We start from the raw sequence: 19,529 nt of genomic DNA on the forward strand, positions 1-19,529 counted from the left end.
TCTCAGCTTCATGCGGTTCTTTTATGGTCCGGTTTGTGCTGATTTGGGAGATTTTGGCCGCACAAAGCCCCCATGTTTATCTCAGGTACACATCACAAAGGCTAGGCCGAGCCCCCCTGGACCAGAACCTTCCAGAGGGGCTTTATCTCGCTGTGGGATTGTAAACATGGCTTATGTGGAAAGTCCCGGCTCTTCCCCAGAAGCAAAAGTGCACAAATTGGTACCAAGGTTGCCCCTATGGGTCTCAGTGTAAAATAGGAACCATGGACCCCCCAACCGTCAAGTGACGGCTGTCCTTATAGCCATTGATCACTGGAATAGAGGGGACCCCAGAAAGGACAAAAGGGGAGAGTAAAAAAAAAAATGAAAATGGCTGAGAATGAACGGTTAGGTTCCATTAACTTTTTTTCATTTTTTTTTCCGGTCAATAGGGTTGTATATCAGTTTCTGGGAAAGTTGGGTTACAACCAATATGGCTGCCCCTGTGGTTATTCCCGATTTTTGCCACCTGCCCCAATTTCATAAATTCTTAGTCATTTCACCCTGCACAATCTCTGCCCCGTACAGTCAAAATAAATATTTTGCAACTACAATGGCGGAAAGCAAATATCAGGGCACTGTCTACCTCAGCGCGGTCAGACTCGTAGAGCGAGTGGACGCTGACCTCCGCTTCTCTAAATATTGCGCGTTGTCTCTTATATACCCATGGTGGAGAGCTGGATTTTGTCATTTAAAGGGATAATTCCCATTTAGTAGAGAGTCCACTGCCACCTAGTGATAGACTCTATGGTTTTAAATCCTTGTGCCGTGCCATCGGATACAAGAATTGCAACGTAGAAAAGTCTAGTTGGAAGGTAAGGAATGTTCTAGGTGAATATATAAACTTATTAAATAGATTTCTTAGATCTGATGAAGCAGGTATACTTACGATGAAAAAAAAAAAAATCCACATTAGAATGGCTGTTTAAGCCTATGTTCACACATCGTGTTGTGGATTTTGTTGCAGATTTGGCTGCGGGTTTCACCTTTCTCCATTACTAAGAGGGGTTGAAACCCGCTTCGTGCTTTCATAATCAGAATTATTTTTTTTTTAACGTAAAGGTTAAAAGGGATTTTGAAAAAAACCCATTTGTTTTGTATTGTACTGCAAATGGATGCAGATTCTGCGACTTATGAACTGGGCCTAACACTTATTGAAAGTTTTCCTGCCTGATATTAAAATTAACATTTTTTTTTGTTCAGGGCTATCATAGTAAGTACACCAGTCTCACCAGGTTTGAGATCTATCTAGTAATGTAATACCGTTTTTGGTGACAGATCCGTTTTATACGCACTCAAGAATGTGTCGTTGTGAGCCGATCTCGTAATGTCAATGACACCGTGCAACCGCGTGGCCTTTTCTTGCGCAATTCTTGTGTGTAGGTGACTTGTAGGGATGTATACAAGGCATGCGCCTGTGAATGTCCTATAATAACCCTACACTACTCTGAACGCTAGTAACCTTGAGAGACAAGGCTGGTTCCTCCTCAGTCGATAGCCAGCCTGGGCTGCTTCTTCCATCTTTCGCTGATTGGCCCTCCGCAGTCACCTCATCTCACAGCTCTGATTCATTCTCCTTTCCCCATAAACTCCATCCACAAGAGGTGGAGCTGCTTCACGAGAAGGAGGAGGAAGAGGAGGGTGTGGGAAAATATAAAAAAAAAAAAAAAAAAAAGCAATAGACAAATGCACATGACTCCTGGACGCAGATGTTTACAGTTATTACAGGTGGAGCAGCATTTAGTGAAGCATCTCTTAGGTTGTCTGCAAAGGGCAAACTCGGGGAGCCTGGCTCTTCCCCGCTTCTCCAGCGTGCCCATGGAGTGCACCTTTGAAGGTACAAAATAGTCTAGAAAGTCTTTTTGGAAGTTTTACATTTAAAAAAAAAAAAATAAGAAAAAAAAAAAATTTGAAATATGATAATCTGAAAAATATATAATTTTGCTTATTCATACTTGTCAATGAGGTATACCATATATAGATTTATTATACTTTATTTTAGAATGTGCTTTATGCTTATTATAGATTAATTTATACTCCATTTTATTCTGATGCTACTTTATATAAATTTGAGTGCGTGCAACATGCACGGATGCAAATATTATATATGTGATCAACGCAATGTACATATTTCTGACCTGGATACAAGGACTTGGGTGGGTGCAGAGTAATTGCACTTGGTCGTAGGCTACATTGGATGCAGAGGTAGTAATTTCATCCGATCACCTGCTACAGTGGGTGCAGAGATAGTAGTCGCAGCCAATTCCCAGGTATAATGAGTGCAGAGGTAGCAGTCACATCCGATCCATATCTAGAGTTAATGCAGAGGTCGTAGTTGCACCTGATCGCCGGCTACAGTGGGTGCAGAGATGATAGTCACACTCAATCACTAGCTACAGTGGATGCAGATTTAGTACTTGCACCCAATCCCCGGCTACAATAGGTGCAGAGATGATAGTCACAGTAAATCACTAGCTACTGTGGATGTAGAGCTAGTACTTGGACCCAATCCGTGGGTGTAGAGATGGTAGTCGCACCCAATCACTGGCTACTGTGGATGCAGAGGTAGTAGTCACACCTGATTCCTGGCTACAGTAGGTACAGAGATAGTAGCTGCAGCCAATCACTGGCTACAGTAGGTTCAGAGATAGTAATCACAGCCAATCACTGGCTTAAGTGGGTTCAGAGGTAGTAGTCACACCCAATCCCCGGCTACAGTGGGTGCAGAGGTAGTAGTCGCACCCAATCCCAGGCTACACTGGGTGCAGAGGTAGTAGTCGCACCCAATTCCCGGCTACAGTGGGTGCAGAGGTAGTAGTCGCACCCAATCCCCGGCTGCAGTGGGTGCAGAGGTAGTAGTCGCACCCAATCCCCGGCTACAGTGGGTGCAGAGGTAGTAGTCGCACCCAATCCCCGGCTACAGTGGGTGCAGAGGTAGTAGTCGCACCCAATCCCCGGCTACAGTGGGTGCAGAGGTAGTAGTCGCACCCAATCCCCGGCTACAGTGGGTGCAGAGGTAGTAGTCGCACCCAATCCCCGGCTACAGTGGGTGCAGAGGTAGTAGTCACACTCAATCCCCAGCTACAGTGGGTGCAGAGGTAGTAGTCACATCTGTTCCCCTATCTACAGTGGGAGCAGACGTTTATTGCCTGAAGGAGCCCAAAAGCACATAAAAAATGGCAATATTGCCTCACTGTAGTTGGGGTTCCTCTTACAGATTTTTCTATAGGGCCCCAGAACTTTAGGGTTACACCTCTTCCTGGATATAAGAGATTTTATTGACTTGATCCTTTCATCAAAGATATTTTGTCCTAAGCATATCATACGTAATCTGTACACATTTTATCATCCCCTTTTTCTCTGGGAAGCTGCAATCCCTCTCCTGACAATAAAACCACAAACAGACAGAAAATGTGGTGTTTTTTTTCATAGCAACCAATTAGATTCCAGCTCTCATTTTCAAATTGCTGGTTTGGAAATGAAAGCTGTGATCTGATTGGTTGCTATGGATAGCTACTCTGGTTTAGGTTTTGACACAAGGCCGCAATGTATTATTATAGTGATATGGGTGTGACGTCTTTTCATTTGGCATCCGGTGGTCCAGAATAACTACTTTCTTTCTATATCAAGATAAGGAATGACATAAACAGATATCAGTTAATCCTATCTAAATCAATATGGTCCAATACCCCTGATGTTTCTCATCAGGCGAAACAAGGGTCTAACAGTTTGAATCCTGTTCAGTCCCAATCCTCGTTGTTTTTGAGTGGGTTGGGGGTTATATATTTTTTATGAGGTATTTGGAACCTGCTTATTTTCCATTTATTAATATAACATAAATGTAAGGCACGCAAACAGCCACCTTTATGGTAAAATAAGTCCGATGGCCATGTCCAGTACCAGTATCTGGCCACATGGCCATTACTTTTCCTATCCTACAAAATGGCAGCAGGGAAATATAGAACCTGGCGTCAATTCATGCATTTCTGTTTTTCTCTCTAGATATGCTTCAGCTCATCCACAATCAAGACAATGACTTCCCTGGATTTTTTGATAGTCCCTTTGGGCCGGTCAGTACTCCTAGCCAGGCCGGTGCCCCTAATGTGGACCTTGCTGGCGGCGCAGCACTCAGCTCCCTGGAGGGATTACTGGCGGCGCCCACAAACTCAACCCCCATGAAGTTGTTCCCTCATTCTGTACCCAGTTTCCAAAGTCCGCCTAGTGCGCCCCAACCGCAGGACAATCTCGCGCAGCAGCTGAATATTGGGGTGCAGAGTTTGGCAAACGATGAGCCCATGCAGACCTCTACACCGCACTCTCTGAGCAAAGTGCAAGCGGCACCGGTGCCCCAGCCAATGCAGGGCATGACGTTCGGGCAGAACTTTGCGCAGCCTCAGTATAACACCCAGCCAGTGACCGGATACGCAGGTAATCATGGCGGTAGCCCGCTGCAGGAAAAAATGAAAACAATGAGGCTTTCTCCATAATTGATAAAGCTTTTTATTTTGCAGCAGCGCAAAGTGCTCCGTCTCAGCAGCCGCTGCAGAACATCTCGGGCCAGCCTCTACAGATCACCTCGTGCCAGCCGCTACAGATCACCTCGGGCCAGCCGCTACAGATCACCTCGGGCCAGCCGCTACAGATCACCTCGGGCCAGCCGCTGCAGAACACCTCGGGCCAGCCGCTGCAGAACACCTCGGGCCAGCCGCTGCAGATCACCTCGGGCCAGCCGCTGCAGAACACCTCGGGCCAGCCGCTGCAGAACACCTCGGGCCAGCCGCTGCAGAACACCTCGGGCCAGCCGCTGCAGAACACCTCGGGCCAGCCGCTGCAGAACACCTCGGGCCAGCCGCTGCAGACCGTTGCCAGTCAACCCTTGCAAAGTGTTGTAAGCCAGCCTCTTCAGAGTGTGGTGACCCAGGCCCCGGTCCTGCAGACTGTGGCAGCCCAACCGCTGCAGACGCACTGTACGCCTCATATCACGCAGCCCCTCACCATCCACGCACAAAGTCTATCTCCCCAATTCCTGACCACCACCGCCAGTACGGCTTCCATAACCTCACAAATCCAGCAGGTTCCAGTAAGTGAGTCTTCTCTTCCCTCCCTCCCCCATGCTCACATTCATGGTGGTCTGTGGATACTATTACTAATATGACCTCTTTCGACAGGTTCTCCTCCAGCCTCATTTTATCAAAGCCGAGTCTCTGCTGCTTACTGCTGTGAAGACGGACACAACAGGGATGAAAACCACACCAACCAGCACCACCATAACGACCACCCCACTGCAAATGCCAGTGAGTGGCTCAGTCCCCCCTAGAGTCCGCCTGCATACATCCACCCAAAAAAGTCCATGTAGACTAACACAGTGAAAATTAGACTGTGAGGAGGGGGATGCAGCTGAAAGAATGGGGGAAAACTCTAGGAAAATAACTTTTTTTTTTTTTTTTTAGTGCTTCTTTAAAGGTGCACTCTGAGAATGAAAAAAAATACATACTTATAAATATATTCCGAAATACCTTTTAATTAGCAAATCACATTTGTTTGGTCTAGTAAAACCAGTCTAAGGCCACTTTTAGTGTTTGGGCAGTATTTTACATTAGTATTTGCAAGTCAAAATCAGGAGTGGAACAATTTAGAGGAAAAGTATAAGGCCACGGCCCCCCTATCAGTATTTGGTCAGTATTCAGTCAGTATTTTTTCTCAAGAGTGGGAGCCAAAACCAGGTAAGGAACAATCAGAGAAAAGGTATAATAGAAACAAGTCACCAATTCTGCATTTATCACCCACTCCTGGTTTTGACTTCCACTCCTGAGAAAAAATACTGACCACATACTGATAGTGGGGCTGTGGCCTAATAAAAACACGTCACCAGTTCTGCATTTTACACCCACTCCTAGGTTTAGCGTACAAATACTGATGTAAAATACTGACCATATGCTGACTGTGGCTTTACATGTAATATATGAATGGCTCAAACCCCCACAACAATGAATGCACAGATGAATCAGAATTTCTTTGGCCCAGAACAATCAGCTAACTCCTAGTTATAGCCATTAGATTTTTTTTTGTGGTGCAGTAATGGGGTCCACATACAGGCCACAATGTAAAAGCGAATCTGTACACCGCAGCTCTCTACAAACAAAGGGTAATAGAGATTAAATAAAGTGGTAACCTTAATAGCCTTAGATTGTTGTTCTGCCGCTATAACTTATACCTGTCACAGCATATCACATGTACTGTCAAGTTAGGGTATGAACACCACTCTAGGGTATGTTCACATGTAGCTTTTTTTATGTGTTTTTTTTTTGTCAGTATGAAAAATGCAGGATATGGCCAGAAAAACGCAACAGAAATTTCCCCCTTTTATTTTTTTTTATTCATGTTTGTGTTTTATTATGCATATGTTTGGTCACGTTCGCATTTTCTGCTTTTTTTCCCACTGCATTTTTTCTGCAGATGTCCGCAACAAAATCCGCAATAACAATCTGCTCTGATTATTGTGTATTTGCTTTGTTTTTTCATGTGTTTGTGCAAAATTTTTTTTTTTAGTGTGGAAACAATGGGATTCTGTATGTGCAAACACAACGTTTCTTTAAATGCATTTTTTCAGGCTCCTCATAAAAGCCTGTAAGGAAAAGCGCGCAAAAAAACAGCAGAATTCTGTAACGTCTTTCAACTAAAAATGGGCATGAAAAATGCATAAAAAATGTTATGTGTGAACAAGCCATTGCTGCCGATCCCCTCCTTATCATCCATTTTCAGTGTAAAGACCTACATACAGCAGCCTATATCTCTGCTCTTAGCCTGAGTAGGAGAGGAGGTAGGGTTAGTTGTATGCAAACTTAAATTCGTAGATTTGGCAGGGGTACGCAGGACCCTCAGTTATTTATTGATGCTTTCCTTACTTTAGGCCCTGGTGAGCGGTGGGACCATTCTAACCACCGTGCCGGTAATGATGGACACCGACAAGCTGCCGATCAACCGTTTAAATGTCAACGGCAAGATGGCCATGCTGAACGGCAAGGGGGAGAAACGTACCGCGCACAATGCCATAGAAAAGCGCTACAGGTCTTCCATCAACGACAAAATTATCGAACTCAAAGATCTTGTGGCGGGAACAGAGGCGAAGGTACATGACAAATCCCAAAAATTCGGAATGGTTGTTATGGACTTTGATTTTTGGAGTTTCTCAGTTTTTGCCTTTTTATTTTACAGCTGAATAAGTCGGCCATTCTGAAGAAGGCCATCGACTACATTCGTTATTTGCAGCAAAGCAACGTGAAGCTGAAGCAGGAGAACATGATGTTGAAAATGGCCGCACAGAAAAACAGTAAGGAAGATTTCATTTTCGTACGGTGCAGCCATTTCTTTTTTATCTGCTGTGTTCACAAATTTGAGGCTGAGTAGGGGGATGCAGCTGCAGTTCCTTTCTCTGTGGCACAGCATGCTTTGAGAGGGGAGGAAGAGAGGCTTTTGATCGAGTTCTTCATTAGCTCCATAGTTAATTTTTCCTTTTTGGTCATACCTTTCTTGCTCCATTGCAGATACTTTAAAAGATCTTGTTGCCGGCACTGGGGTTAATATTGGTGGAATGAAAGCAGAAATGATGGACGTCCTAACTCCACCTCCGTCAGATGTAGGGTCCCCATCGCACACCGGCAGCCCCCTGTCTCAGTGTAACAGTGACTCGGAGCCAGACAGTCCCTTCTGCGATGAAGCCAAGGTGATCGCCTAAGTTCCCCAAAATAATAATAATTGTTGGAGGGGTAGATATGATATTTGGGTTGTAATTGTGTGGGGTGTACCTTACATCGTCCCACAGACAGCTCACTAGTCCATCATACATTGCATAATTTAGGTACAAGTCAAGGAAGAGATCCCCTCTCCTCCCGGTACCGGCATGCTGGACCGGTCCCGTATGGCTCTCTGCGTTTTCGTCTTCCTCTGCCTCTCCTTCAATCCCTTGTCCTTCTTGATGGGAGGATCCAGCAATTCGGAGGCCTCTGGAAGCCCCACTTATCATGGTGGTGGCAGAAGTATGTTGGAAGTAAGCGCAGGTAAGTTCTAGAAGTTCTGAAGTTTGGCACCTGGGCCGCGATTACCGCCGCTTGATGGTAGATTATTCTGTACATGATTTATTTGCTCTGTTCGCAGAGACGTCTTCATGGTTAAGCTGGTTTAACCCTTCTGCTCTCCTCTGGCCCATAAACCTCATCATTGTCCTGGCCGTGTTCATCCGTCTTTTCATCTACGGCGAGCCCGTCACCCGTCTACACTCCGACTCTTCTGTCATGTTCTGGTGTCATCGGAAACAAGCAGACGTCGATCTGTCTCGGGTAAGATGAACCCTGGCGTAAAAATCTGCCGATTTTACCGTATCAGTTTCCAGCCATGATCATTTTCCAGATCTCTGCTTTCTCTTATTGAATGGAAAAAAAACCTAACGAGATCATGTCGTGACTGACTCGTTACGGGGTGTACAGCAGGATGCTTTTATTCACTGACAGCAAGCAGAAATATTACAAAAAGCTGAAAAAAAACAACTTTTGTTGGTTTCTCCTTCTTCCAGGGTGACTTTGCTCAGGCCTCGCTCCATCTCTGGAAAGCCCTAAAAGCTTTAGGGAGACCCCTCCCCACCTCCAACTTCGATCTTGTCTGCAGCCTTACATGGAGCATCATCCGCTACGTATTACAGCGGCTTTGGGTGGGCCGCTGGCTGGCAGGGCGGGCTGGGGGTTTCCGCAGAGACCATCAGTTAAAAGATGACGTACGCAAAAGCTGCAGGGAGGCCGCCCTGGTGTACCATCGCTTGCACCAGCTGCACATGACAGGTATATGGATGGGGTGGTCTACATGGGTGCACGGCTATCAATGGAGGTCATGTTGAATCATCCTGTGTTTTCTATTAGGGAAGCATGCGGGAGGTCACCTCTCGGCGATCAATATGGCCCTCAGCGCTGTCAATCTAGCGGACTGTGCAGGGAACACCCTCTCGGTGGCGACGCTGGCAGAGATCTACGTGGGCGCCGCATTGAGAGTTAAAGCGAGTCTGCACCGGCGCTTCCATTTCTTAGCGGTAAGGGGGTCAAAATCATATAGGGGTACATACATTGCTGTCCACTGGGATCTAATCCTATCTCCCCATCTCTTCCCAGCGCTTCTTCCTCTGCAGTGCACGCCAGGTGTGCTTGGCGCAGAGCGTGAGCATCCCGCCCGCCATGCAGTGGCTGTGCCATCCTCTAGGACATCGGTTTTTTGTAGATGGTGATTGGAGTGTCAGGAGCTCCCCACGGGACACAATGTACAGTACAGCGGGCAGTGCAGGTGAGCACATTTACATTCCTCTTTATCAATCTATGACTGTCTGCAGCCCCATTTTTAAGATCCCCTGAAGCAGCGGGATACTTTTTAGCCTTGTTTTTGGGGAGGATTTGCTCTGATTTGTGTTTTGTTTTGTTTTTTTGGGCGGGCAGTGGACCCTCTCGCTCAGGTGACTCAGGCTTTCCGTGAACATCTCCTGGAGAAAGCGCTGTATTGTGTAGCCCAGCCGGAACAAAGCAAACCTCTGACGGAAGGCGAGGGGTGAGTCCATAGGTTGCTGGGTTTACTAACCCCATGTACCTATCTATACATGCACTACTCCAAAAAATGCAAAACTAAAGACGAGTCAGCCCAGAAGGATAAGGAAAGAGGAATTGTCTATTTTTGGGGGGTTATCTTGAACCTGTTGTTACTTTTTTATTTGCACCAAAGCAGGTAAAATTGATTAATAATCACTTGGACTGCACATATATAAATATATCCTCTGCGTTATGACTTTTTGTAATATACTTCCCAAATACCATGCTGCAGTGCTGTTCATGCTCCTTTAGAAGCTGCTTTTAACTGCTGCTCAGCAAGATACATACACTCCATTCAAACAGTCGGTGTACAGGACTTTCCTTCTCTCAGCACAGGGGCTGGGTCGCAGGGAATTTCGGAGAGGGAAAGTCCTGTACACCGACTGTTTGTATGGAGTGTACGGATCTTGCTGAGCAGCAGTTAAAAGCAGCTTCTAATGGATCATAAACTGGGTATTGATACAGCACTGCAGTTTGGTTTCTGGGAAAAAATTAAGCGAAATAAGGTAAGGAGGCATACTAGAAAAATTAATTTAGTATAAATCTATATATAATAATAATGTATGAATCTTGCTGAGCAGCAGTTGAAAGCAGTTTACCGTTTGGGAGAGAACAAAGCAAAATAAGGCAATGAAGCATTCTGCAAAAATTCATTACTATGCACAGGCTGAGTAATTATATATATATATATATCTATATCTACATATAGATATGTGTGTATGTGTGCGTATATATAGAGAGAGAGAGATGTGTGTGTATATATATATATATATGTATATATCTATATATATGTATACATATATATTTAAAAAATACAGTTCAGTAGTGTCAGTAGTGTTTTTTTTGTTCTGCAGAGTATATATCCTCCATTGTGATATTTCTTATATATATCCACTTACGTCGGTTTTGCTTTCCCGTCTTTATAGCGAGTTCTCAGATGCGCTGGAATATCTACAGCTTCTGAATGGTTGCTCAGATGCTGCCGCTGTCACCAATCACACCTTCTCCATCAGTTCCAGTATGGCCGCTGTCACGGGTGAGCTCAGCACATATACAATAACGGTCCTGTAAGGCTGCGTTCACACGTTGCGGCATAAAAAAACTAACCACACACACACTAGTTTTACTGCAATTGCGGCAAAAAAATGCACCACGGATGCAACGTGTGAACCGAGCCTAAAGGCGAGCTCAAACTAAACTATTAGATTGCTTAATAAGAGAAGCTGACGGAATAGTACCCTGCAATACTTATGTATTTCAGTGTATTGTGCCAGGAATCGTCACGTTGCAAATTCAAGTCCCCTTATGGGACTGGAAAAAAAAAGGCAAAAATATTAAGAAAAAAACACAAAACATAAATTTGATATTACCCCACTTTTCCAAATTGTCACATGGTAGAATTGCTTGTCTCACAGAATTTAATATATATATATATTTTTTATGAATTCATTATTTTCCGGCACAGGGACAGATCCAGTAGCCAAATGGTGGGCTTCCATAATTATTGTGGCTATTAACTGGCTGCAGGGGGATGACGAGGCGGCACAGAGGTTGTACCCGGTGGTGGAGTACATCCCGAAATCACTTCATACCTCAGAGTGAGTATAAGAGGTTAAAGCCCAAATACATTTCCTATAGGTTTGTGTTGTATATGAGGTCACGTGTAATCCTATATGTTTGCTTTCCTCTATAGAAACGTGTTACCAAAAGCTGCTCTGTACACCTTCAGAGCGGTGCGGACTCTATTTGGGAAGCAGGACAGCACGCAGGTCAGCCTGGGCCAGTGTGAGAAGGCCAGCGGCTACCTCAGGGACAGCCTGAACGCCAGTCCTTCCAGCAACGCCAACGTGGATAAGGTAAGTGGGCACGGGGGCGAAACCTTCACAGATGCACAACTCCGAGTGTGTACAGGGGCCGCCGATCGCTGTGGCTGTGGTGCATTGTAGTTGCATTGCATTTTCTATTCTCTATGTGCAATGTATCTGCAGTGCAATACAGAGGCAGCGTCTGACCTCCGACCCCTGAACCCGATGATGTAAGTGGTCACTACCGGACCTGGGATAAGTACATATAGTCATGTTGTCACCCTTGAAATTGTTTCAGAAAATGAAGTATTTCTCCCATAAAATTATTGCGATTCCACACGTTTTGTTATACACATATTTATTTCCTTTGTGAGTATTGGAACAATAGAAAAAAAAACAGAGAAAAAAAAGGTAAATGGAATATAATTTCGCACAAAATCCCAAAATGGGCCGGACAAAATTGTTGGCGCCTTTTCATTATTGTGGATAAACAACTTTGTTTCAAGCATGTGATGCTTGTTCTAACTCACCTGTGGCGAGTAACAGGTGCAGGCAATATGAAAATCACACCTGACACCAGATAAAAAGGGGAGAAGTTGATTCAATCTTTGCATTGTGTGTCTGTGTGTGCCACACTAAGCATGGAGAACAGAAAGAGGAAAAGAGAACTGTCTGAGGACTTGAGAACCAAAATTGCTGAAAAATATCAACAATCTCAAGGTTACAAGTCCATCTACAGAGATCTTGATGTTCCTTTGTACATGGTGCGGAACATTATCAAGAAGTTTACAACCCATGGCACTGCAGCTAATCTCCCTGGACGTGGACGGCAGAGAAAAGTTGATGAAAGGTTATATTGCAGGATAGTCCGGATGGTGGATAATCAGCTCCAATCAAGGTCCAAAGAAATTCCAGCATCCTGCAGGCTCAGGGGGCATCAGTGTCAGCACGAACTGTCCGTCCACATGTAAATGAAATGTAACGCTATGGCAGGAGACCCAGGAGGACCCCACTGCTGACACAGAGACATAAAAAAGCAGCTGTGCCTGAATGTTATGCAAGCCAAAGAATACAGCAGCCACTGAGTGCACCTAGATATGTGCCAACATTGAATATATCAAATTTGGCATATAGACTGTACTTCTATACCGCATTACCTCCGTATAGACTGTACTTCTATACCGCATTACCTCCGTATAGACTGTACTTCTATACCGCATTACTGCCATATAGACTGTACTTATATACCGCATTACTGCCATATAGACTGTACTTATATACCGCGTTACTGCCGTATAGACTGTACTTATATACCGCATTACCGCCGTATAGACTGTACTTATATACCGCGTTACCGCCTTATAGACTGTACTTATATACCGCGTTACTGCCGTATAGACTGTACTTATATACCGCATTACTGCCATATAGACTGTACTTATATACCGCATTACTGCCGTATAGACTGTACTTATATACTGCATTACTGCCGTATAGACTGTACTTATATACTGCATTACTGCCATATAGACTGTACTTATATACCGCATTACTGCCATATAGACTGTACTTACAGTACTTATATACCGCATTACTGCCATATAGACTGTACTTATATACCGCATTACTGCCGTATAGACTGTACTTATATACTGCATTACTGCCATATAGACTGTACTTATATACCGCATTACTGCCGTATAGACTGTACTTATATACTGCATTACTGCCATATAGACTGTACTTATATACCGCATTACTGCCATATAGACTGTACTTACAGTACTTATATACCGCATTACTGCCATATAGACTGTACTTATATACCGCATTACTGCCGTATAGACTGTACTTATATACTGCATTACTGCCATATAGACTGTACTTATATACCGCATTACTGCCGTATAGACTGTACTTATATACCGCATTACTGCCGTATAGACTGTACTTATATACCGCATTACTGCCATATAGACTGTACTTATATACCGCATTACTGCCCTATAGACTGTACTTATATACCGCATTACTGCCCTATAGACTGTACTTATATACTGCATTACTGCCGTATAGATTGTACTTATATACCGCATTACTGCCGTATAGATTGTACTTATATACCGCGTTACTGCCGTATAGACTGTACTTATATACCGCATTACCGCCTTATAGACTGTACTTGTATACCGCGTTACTGCCGTATAGACTGTACTTATATACCGCATTACTGCCGTATAGACTGTACTTATATACCGCATTACTGCCGTATAGACTGTACTTATATACTGCATTACTGCCATATAGACTGTACTTATATACCGCATTACTGCCGTATAGACTGTACTTATATACCGCATTACTGCCGTATAGACTGTACTTACAGTACTTATATACCGCATTACTGCCGTATAGACTGTACTTATATACTGCATTACTGCCGTATAGACTGTACTTACAGTACTTATATACCGCATTACTGCCATATAGACTGTACTTATATACCGCATTACTGCCGTATAGACTGTACTTATATACTGCATTACTGCCATATAGACTGTACTTATATACCGCATTACTGCCATATAGACTGTACTTATATACCGCATTACTGCCGTATAGACTGTACTTATATACCGCATTACTGCCGTATAGACTGTACTTATATACCGCATTACTGCCGTATAGACTGTACTTATATACCGCATTACTGCCATATAGACTGTACTTATATACCGCATTACCGCCGTATAGACTGTACTTATATACCGCATTACTGCCGTATAGACTGTACTTATATACCGCATTACTGCCATATAGACTGTACTTATATACCGCATTACCGCCGTATAGACTGTACTTATATACCGCATTACTGCCGTATAGACTGTACTTATATACCGCATTACTGCCATATAGACTGTACTTATATACCGCATTACCGCCGTATAGACTGTACTTATATACCGCATTACTGCCTTATAGACTGTACTTATATACCGCATTACCGCCGTATAGACTGTACTTATATACCGCATTACTGCCGTATAGACTGTACTTATATACCGCATTACTGCCATATAGACTGTACTTATATACCGCATTACCGCCGTATAGACTGTACTTATATACCGCATTACCGCCGTATAGACTGTACTTATATACCGCATTACTGCCATATAGACTGTACTTATATACCGCGTTACTGCCGTATAGACTGTACTTATATACCGCATTACCGCCGTATAGACTGTACTTATATACCGCGTTACTGCCGTATAGACTGTACTTATATACCGCATTACTGCCATATAGACTGTACTTATATACCGCATTACTGCCGTATAGACTGTACTTATATACTGCATTACTGCCATATAGACTGTACTTATATACCGCATTACTGCCATATAGACTGTACTTATATACCGCATTACTGCCGTATAGACTGTACTTATATACTGCATTACTGCCATATAGACTGTACTTATATACCGCATTACTGCCGTATAGACTGTACTTATATACTGCATTACTGCCATATAGACTGTACTTACAGTACTTATATACCGCATTACTGCCGTATAGACTGTACTTATATACCGCATTACTGCCATATAGACTGTACTTATATACCGCATTACTGCCGTATAGACTGTACTTATATACTGCATTACTGCCGTATAGACTGTACTTATATACTGCATTACTGCCATATAGACTGTACTTATATACCGCATTACTGCCATATAGACTGTACTTACAGTACTTATATACCGCATTACTGCCATATAGACTGTACTTATATACCGCATTACTGCCGTATAGACTGTACTTATATACTGCATTACTGCCATATAGACTGTACTTATATACCGCATTACTGCCGTATAGACTGTACTTATATACTGCATTACTGCCATATAGACTGTACTTACAGTACTTATATACCGCATTACTGCCGTATAGACTGTACTTATATACCGCATTACTGCCATATAGACTGTACTTATATACCGCATTACTGCCCTATAGACTGTACTTATATACCGCATTACTGCCCTATAGACTGTACTTATATACTGCATTACTGCCGTATAGATTGTACTTATATACCGCATTACTGCCGTATAGATTGTACTTATATACCGCGTTACTGCCGTATAGACTGTACTTATATACCGCATTACCGCCTTATAGACTGTACTTGTATACCGCGTTACTGCCGTATAGACTGTACTTATATACCGCATTACTGCCATATAGACTGTACTTATATACCGCATTACTGCCGTATAGACTGTACTTATATACTGCATTACTGCCATATAGACTGTACTTATATACCGCATTACTGCCGTATAGACTGTACTTATATACCGCATTACTGCCGTATAGACTGTACTTACAGTACTTATATACCGCATTACTGCCGTATAGACTGTACTTATATACTGCATTACTGCCGTATAGACTGTACTTACAGTACTTATATACCGCATTACTGCCATATAGACTGTACTTATATACCGCATTACTGCCGTATAGACTGTACTTATATACTGCATTACTGCCATATAGACTGTACTTATATACCGCATTACTGCCATATAGACTGTACTTATATACCGCATTACTGCCGTATAGACTGTACTTATATACCGCATTACTGCCGTATAGACTGTACTTATATACCGCATTACTGCCGTATAGACTGTACTTATATACCGCATTACTGCCATATAGACTGTACTTATATACCGCATTACCGCCGTATAGACTGTACTTATATACCGCATTACTGCCGTATAGACTGTACTTATATACCGCATTACTGCCATATAGACTGTACTTATATACCGCATTACCGCCGTATAGACTGTACTTATATACCGCATTACTGCCGTATAGACTGTACTTATATACCGCATTACTGCCATATAGACTGTACTTATATACCGCATTACCGCCGTATAGACTGTACTTATATACCGCATTACTGCCATATAGACTGTACTTATATACCGCATTACCGCCGTATAGACTGTACTTATATACCGCATTACTGCCGTATAGACTGTACTTATATACCGCATTACTGCCATATAGACTGTACTTATATACCGCATTACCGCCGTATAGACTGTACTTATATACCGCATTACCGCCGTATAGACTGTACTTATATACCGCATTACTGCCATATAGACTGTACTTATATACCGCGTTACTGCCGTATAGACTGTACTTATATACCGCATTACCGCCGTATAGACTGTACTTATATACCGCGTTACCGCCTTATAGACTGTACTTATATACCGCGTTACTGCCGTATAGACTGTACTTATATACCGCATTACTGCCATATAGACTGTACTTATATACCGCATTACTGCCGTATAGACTGTACTTATATACCGCATTACTGCCATATAGACTGTACTTATATACCGCATTACTGCCATATAGACTGTACTTATATACCGCATTACTGCCGTATAGACTGTACTTATATACTGCATTACTGCCATATAGACTGTACTTATATACCGCATTACTGCCGTATAGACTGTACTTATATACTGCATTACTGCCATATAGACTGTACTTACAGTACTTATATACCGCATTACTGCCGTATAGACTGTACTTATGTACCGCATTACTGCCATATAGACTGTACTTATATACCGCATTACTGCCATATAGACTGTACTTATATACCGCATTACTGCCCTATAGACTGTACTTATATACCGCATTACCGCCGTATAGACTGTACTTATATACCGCATTACTGCCGTATAAATTGTACTTATATACCGCATTACTGCCGTATAGACTGTCCTTATATACCGCATTACTGCCCTATAGACTGTACTTGTATACCGCATTACCGCCGTATAGACTGTACTTATATACCGCATTACTGCCGTATAAATTGTACTTATATACCGCATTACTGCCATATAGACTGTACTTATGTACCGCATTACTGCCATATAGACTGTACTTATATACCGCATTACTGCCATATAGACTGTACTTATATACCGCATTACTGCCATATAGACTGTACTTATATACCGCATTACTGCCCTATAGACTGTACTTGTATACCGCATTACCGCCGTATAGACTGTACTTATATACCGCATTACTGCCGTATAAATTGTACTTATATACCGCATTACTGCCATATAGACTGTACTTATGTACCGCATTACTGCCATATAGACTGTACTTATATACCGCATTACTGCCATATAGACTGTACTTATATACCGCATTACTGCCATATAGACTGTACTTATATACCGCATTACTGCCCTATAGACTGTACTTGTATACCGCATTACCGCCGTATAGACTGTACTTATATACCGCATTACTGCCGTATAAATTGTACTTATATACCGCATTACTGCCATATAGACTGTACTTATGTACCGCATTACTGCCATATAGACTGTACTTATATACCGCATTACTGCCATATAGACTGTACTTATATACCGCATTACTGCCCTATAGACTGTACTTATATACCGCATTACTGCCGTATAGACTGTACTTATATACCGCATTACTGCCCTATAGACTGTACTTGTATACCGCATTACCGCCGTATAGACTGTACTTATATACCGCATTACTGCCGTATAAATTGTACTTATATACCGCATTACTGCCCTATAGACTGTACTTATATACCGCATTACTGCCGTATAGACTGTACTTATATACCGCATTACTGCCGTATAAATTGTACTTATATACCGCATTACTGCCGTATAGACTGTACTTATATACCGCATTACTGCCGTATAGACTACCCTTATATACTACATGCCGCTGTCTGCCTACCCTCTGATGTTGCCTCCCCAGAGCCTCATCGGCAGGTAGGTGATTGCTGGAATCGCTCTCTGGTCGTCCCTTTCTTACAGACCTGGTTTCCCTCTTTCTCGCCTCAGGCGGTGCAGTTCCTGATGTGTGACCTTCTCCTGGTGACCAGGACTAACATCTGGCAGCAGCAGCAGCTGCAGAACTCTGCGGGGCAGCACCCGGGTCACATACACCCCGCATCCCCCCAGGAGCTCAGGGGATTCCAGCTGGATCTGAGCAGTTTACGAAGATTAGCACAATCCTTCCGGCCCGCCATGCGCAGGGTGAGTGCCCTGTGATCGGTCTCATTATCGGTCCCGTTCACCGTCCAGGGAGGCGTCTCGTAAATCTCAGCTCTCTTATGATCTCTTAGGTCTTTCTTCATGAAGCCACAGCTCGGCTCATGGCGGGTGCCAGTCCAACCAGGACACATCAGCTGCTGGACCGGAGCCTTCGTAGGAGGGTAGCTCCATCCAGTAAAGAAGGTAGGTTATCCTCTGTATATGGACCTTAAGCTTGTAGCATCAGATGCAGCAGTGGCATGTCCATTGGTTTAGAGCCATGCCACGCTGATGCCATTGGAGCGCTCTTGTATAAAAAAAATTGGTGCAATCACTGACAACCAATCACATATTTGATTGAATTTTGACACCTGATTGGTTGACGTCAGTCCCTTTATTTTTTATTTGCGCCATTATTTTTTATACTTCCTCCTGATTAACCCTTCCTGACTTGACCAATGACGAGCTGTGCCACAAACCCATGTACTGAAAGGGTTAGTGAGAAGGACCCTAAAGATGCATGATAACAGAGAGGCAATGCAGATCAATTCTCTCTTTGTAAATGGAAACATTTAAAGGGTAAGAGGGAGTTATTTTTTTGGAAGGGGTCTTAAATGTTTCCTGGCAGAGGAGAATCTGTGCAGTAACCCTGCTTGATGACACGTAGTGCATGGGTATTAACCAGGAAAATTAATACTGGTAGATTGGTACTCATTGTGGATATGGGGGCGGCCATTTTTTAAAGAGGGCTGAATTCATTACTATGCTAGTAGGGAGTAAATTAATCTATAATTAAAGAATGGATGCAATCAGTACTATGAAACTCATTTTTTGGACCGTGATGCTTTGCAGGAAGACTCTGTGCTGGAACGTCTCTACATCTCTGAACTCAGATA

The 19,529-nt window shown here is 43.2% G+C and overlaps 1 protein-coding gene across 3 annotated transcripts in view; it reads left to right on the plus strand.

Annotated features, from left to right (window-relative positions):
• The window catches only part of SREBF1 (sterol regulatory element binding transcription factor 1), a 29,604-nt gene that overhangs the window by 1,804 nt on the left and 8,271 nt on the right, over window positions 1–19,529 (plus strand). Inside the window, exons 1-18 of one of the 3 annotated variants that reach the window (XM_073648487.1) lie at window positions 1,693–1,876; window positions 4,042–4,467; window positions 4,551–5,119; window positions 5,208–5,333; window positions 6,950–7,168; window positions 7,255–7,369; window positions 7,584–7,762; window positions 7,898–8,096; window positions 8,194–8,375; window positions 8,609–8,870; window positions 8,949–9,115; window positions 9,195–9,363; window positions 9,513–9,621; window positions 10,586–10,695; window positions 11,125–11,257; window positions 11,353–11,515; window positions 18,442–18,636; window positions 18,726–18,837. In XM_073648487.1, coding sequence (XP_073504588.1) covers window positions 1,726–1,876; window positions 4,042–4,467; window positions 4,551–5,119; window positions 5,208–5,333; window positions 6,950–7,168; window positions 7,255–7,369; window positions 7,584–7,762; window positions 7,898–8,096; window positions 8,194–8,375; window positions 8,609–8,870; window positions 8,949–9,115; window positions 9,195–9,363; window positions 9,513–9,621; window positions 10,586–10,695; window positions 11,125–11,257; window positions 11,353–11,515; window positions 18,442–18,636; window positions 18,726–18,837 — 3,586 coding nt within the window. In that variant the 5' untranslated portion in view covers window positions 1,693–1,725. Of the gene's footprint in view, window positions 1–1,692; window positions 1,877–4,041; window positions 4,468–4,550; window positions 5,120–5,207; window positions 5,334–6,949; window positions 7,169–7,254; window positions 7,370–7,583; window positions 7,763–7,897; window positions 8,097–8,193; window positions 8,376–8,608; window positions 8,871–8,948; window positions 9,116–9,194; window positions 9,364–9,512; window positions 9,622–10,585; window positions 10,696–11,124; window positions 11,258–11,352; window positions 11,516–18,441; window positions 18,637–18,725; window positions 18,838–19,529 lie in introns of those variants that run through there. The other 2 variants (XM_073648490.1, XM_073648488.1) reach the window with 2 other exon arrangements.

Source organism: Phyllobates terribilis, unplaced genomic scaffold, assembly GCF_046119375.1.
Source record: "Phyllobates terribilis strain yellow unplaced genomic scaffold, ASM4611937v1 Scaffold_9__5_contigs__length_417890890, whole genome shotgun sequence".
Classification (NCBI taxonomy): Eukaryota; Metazoa; Chordata; class Amphibia; order Anura; family Dendrobatidae; genus Phyllobates; species Phyllobates terribilis.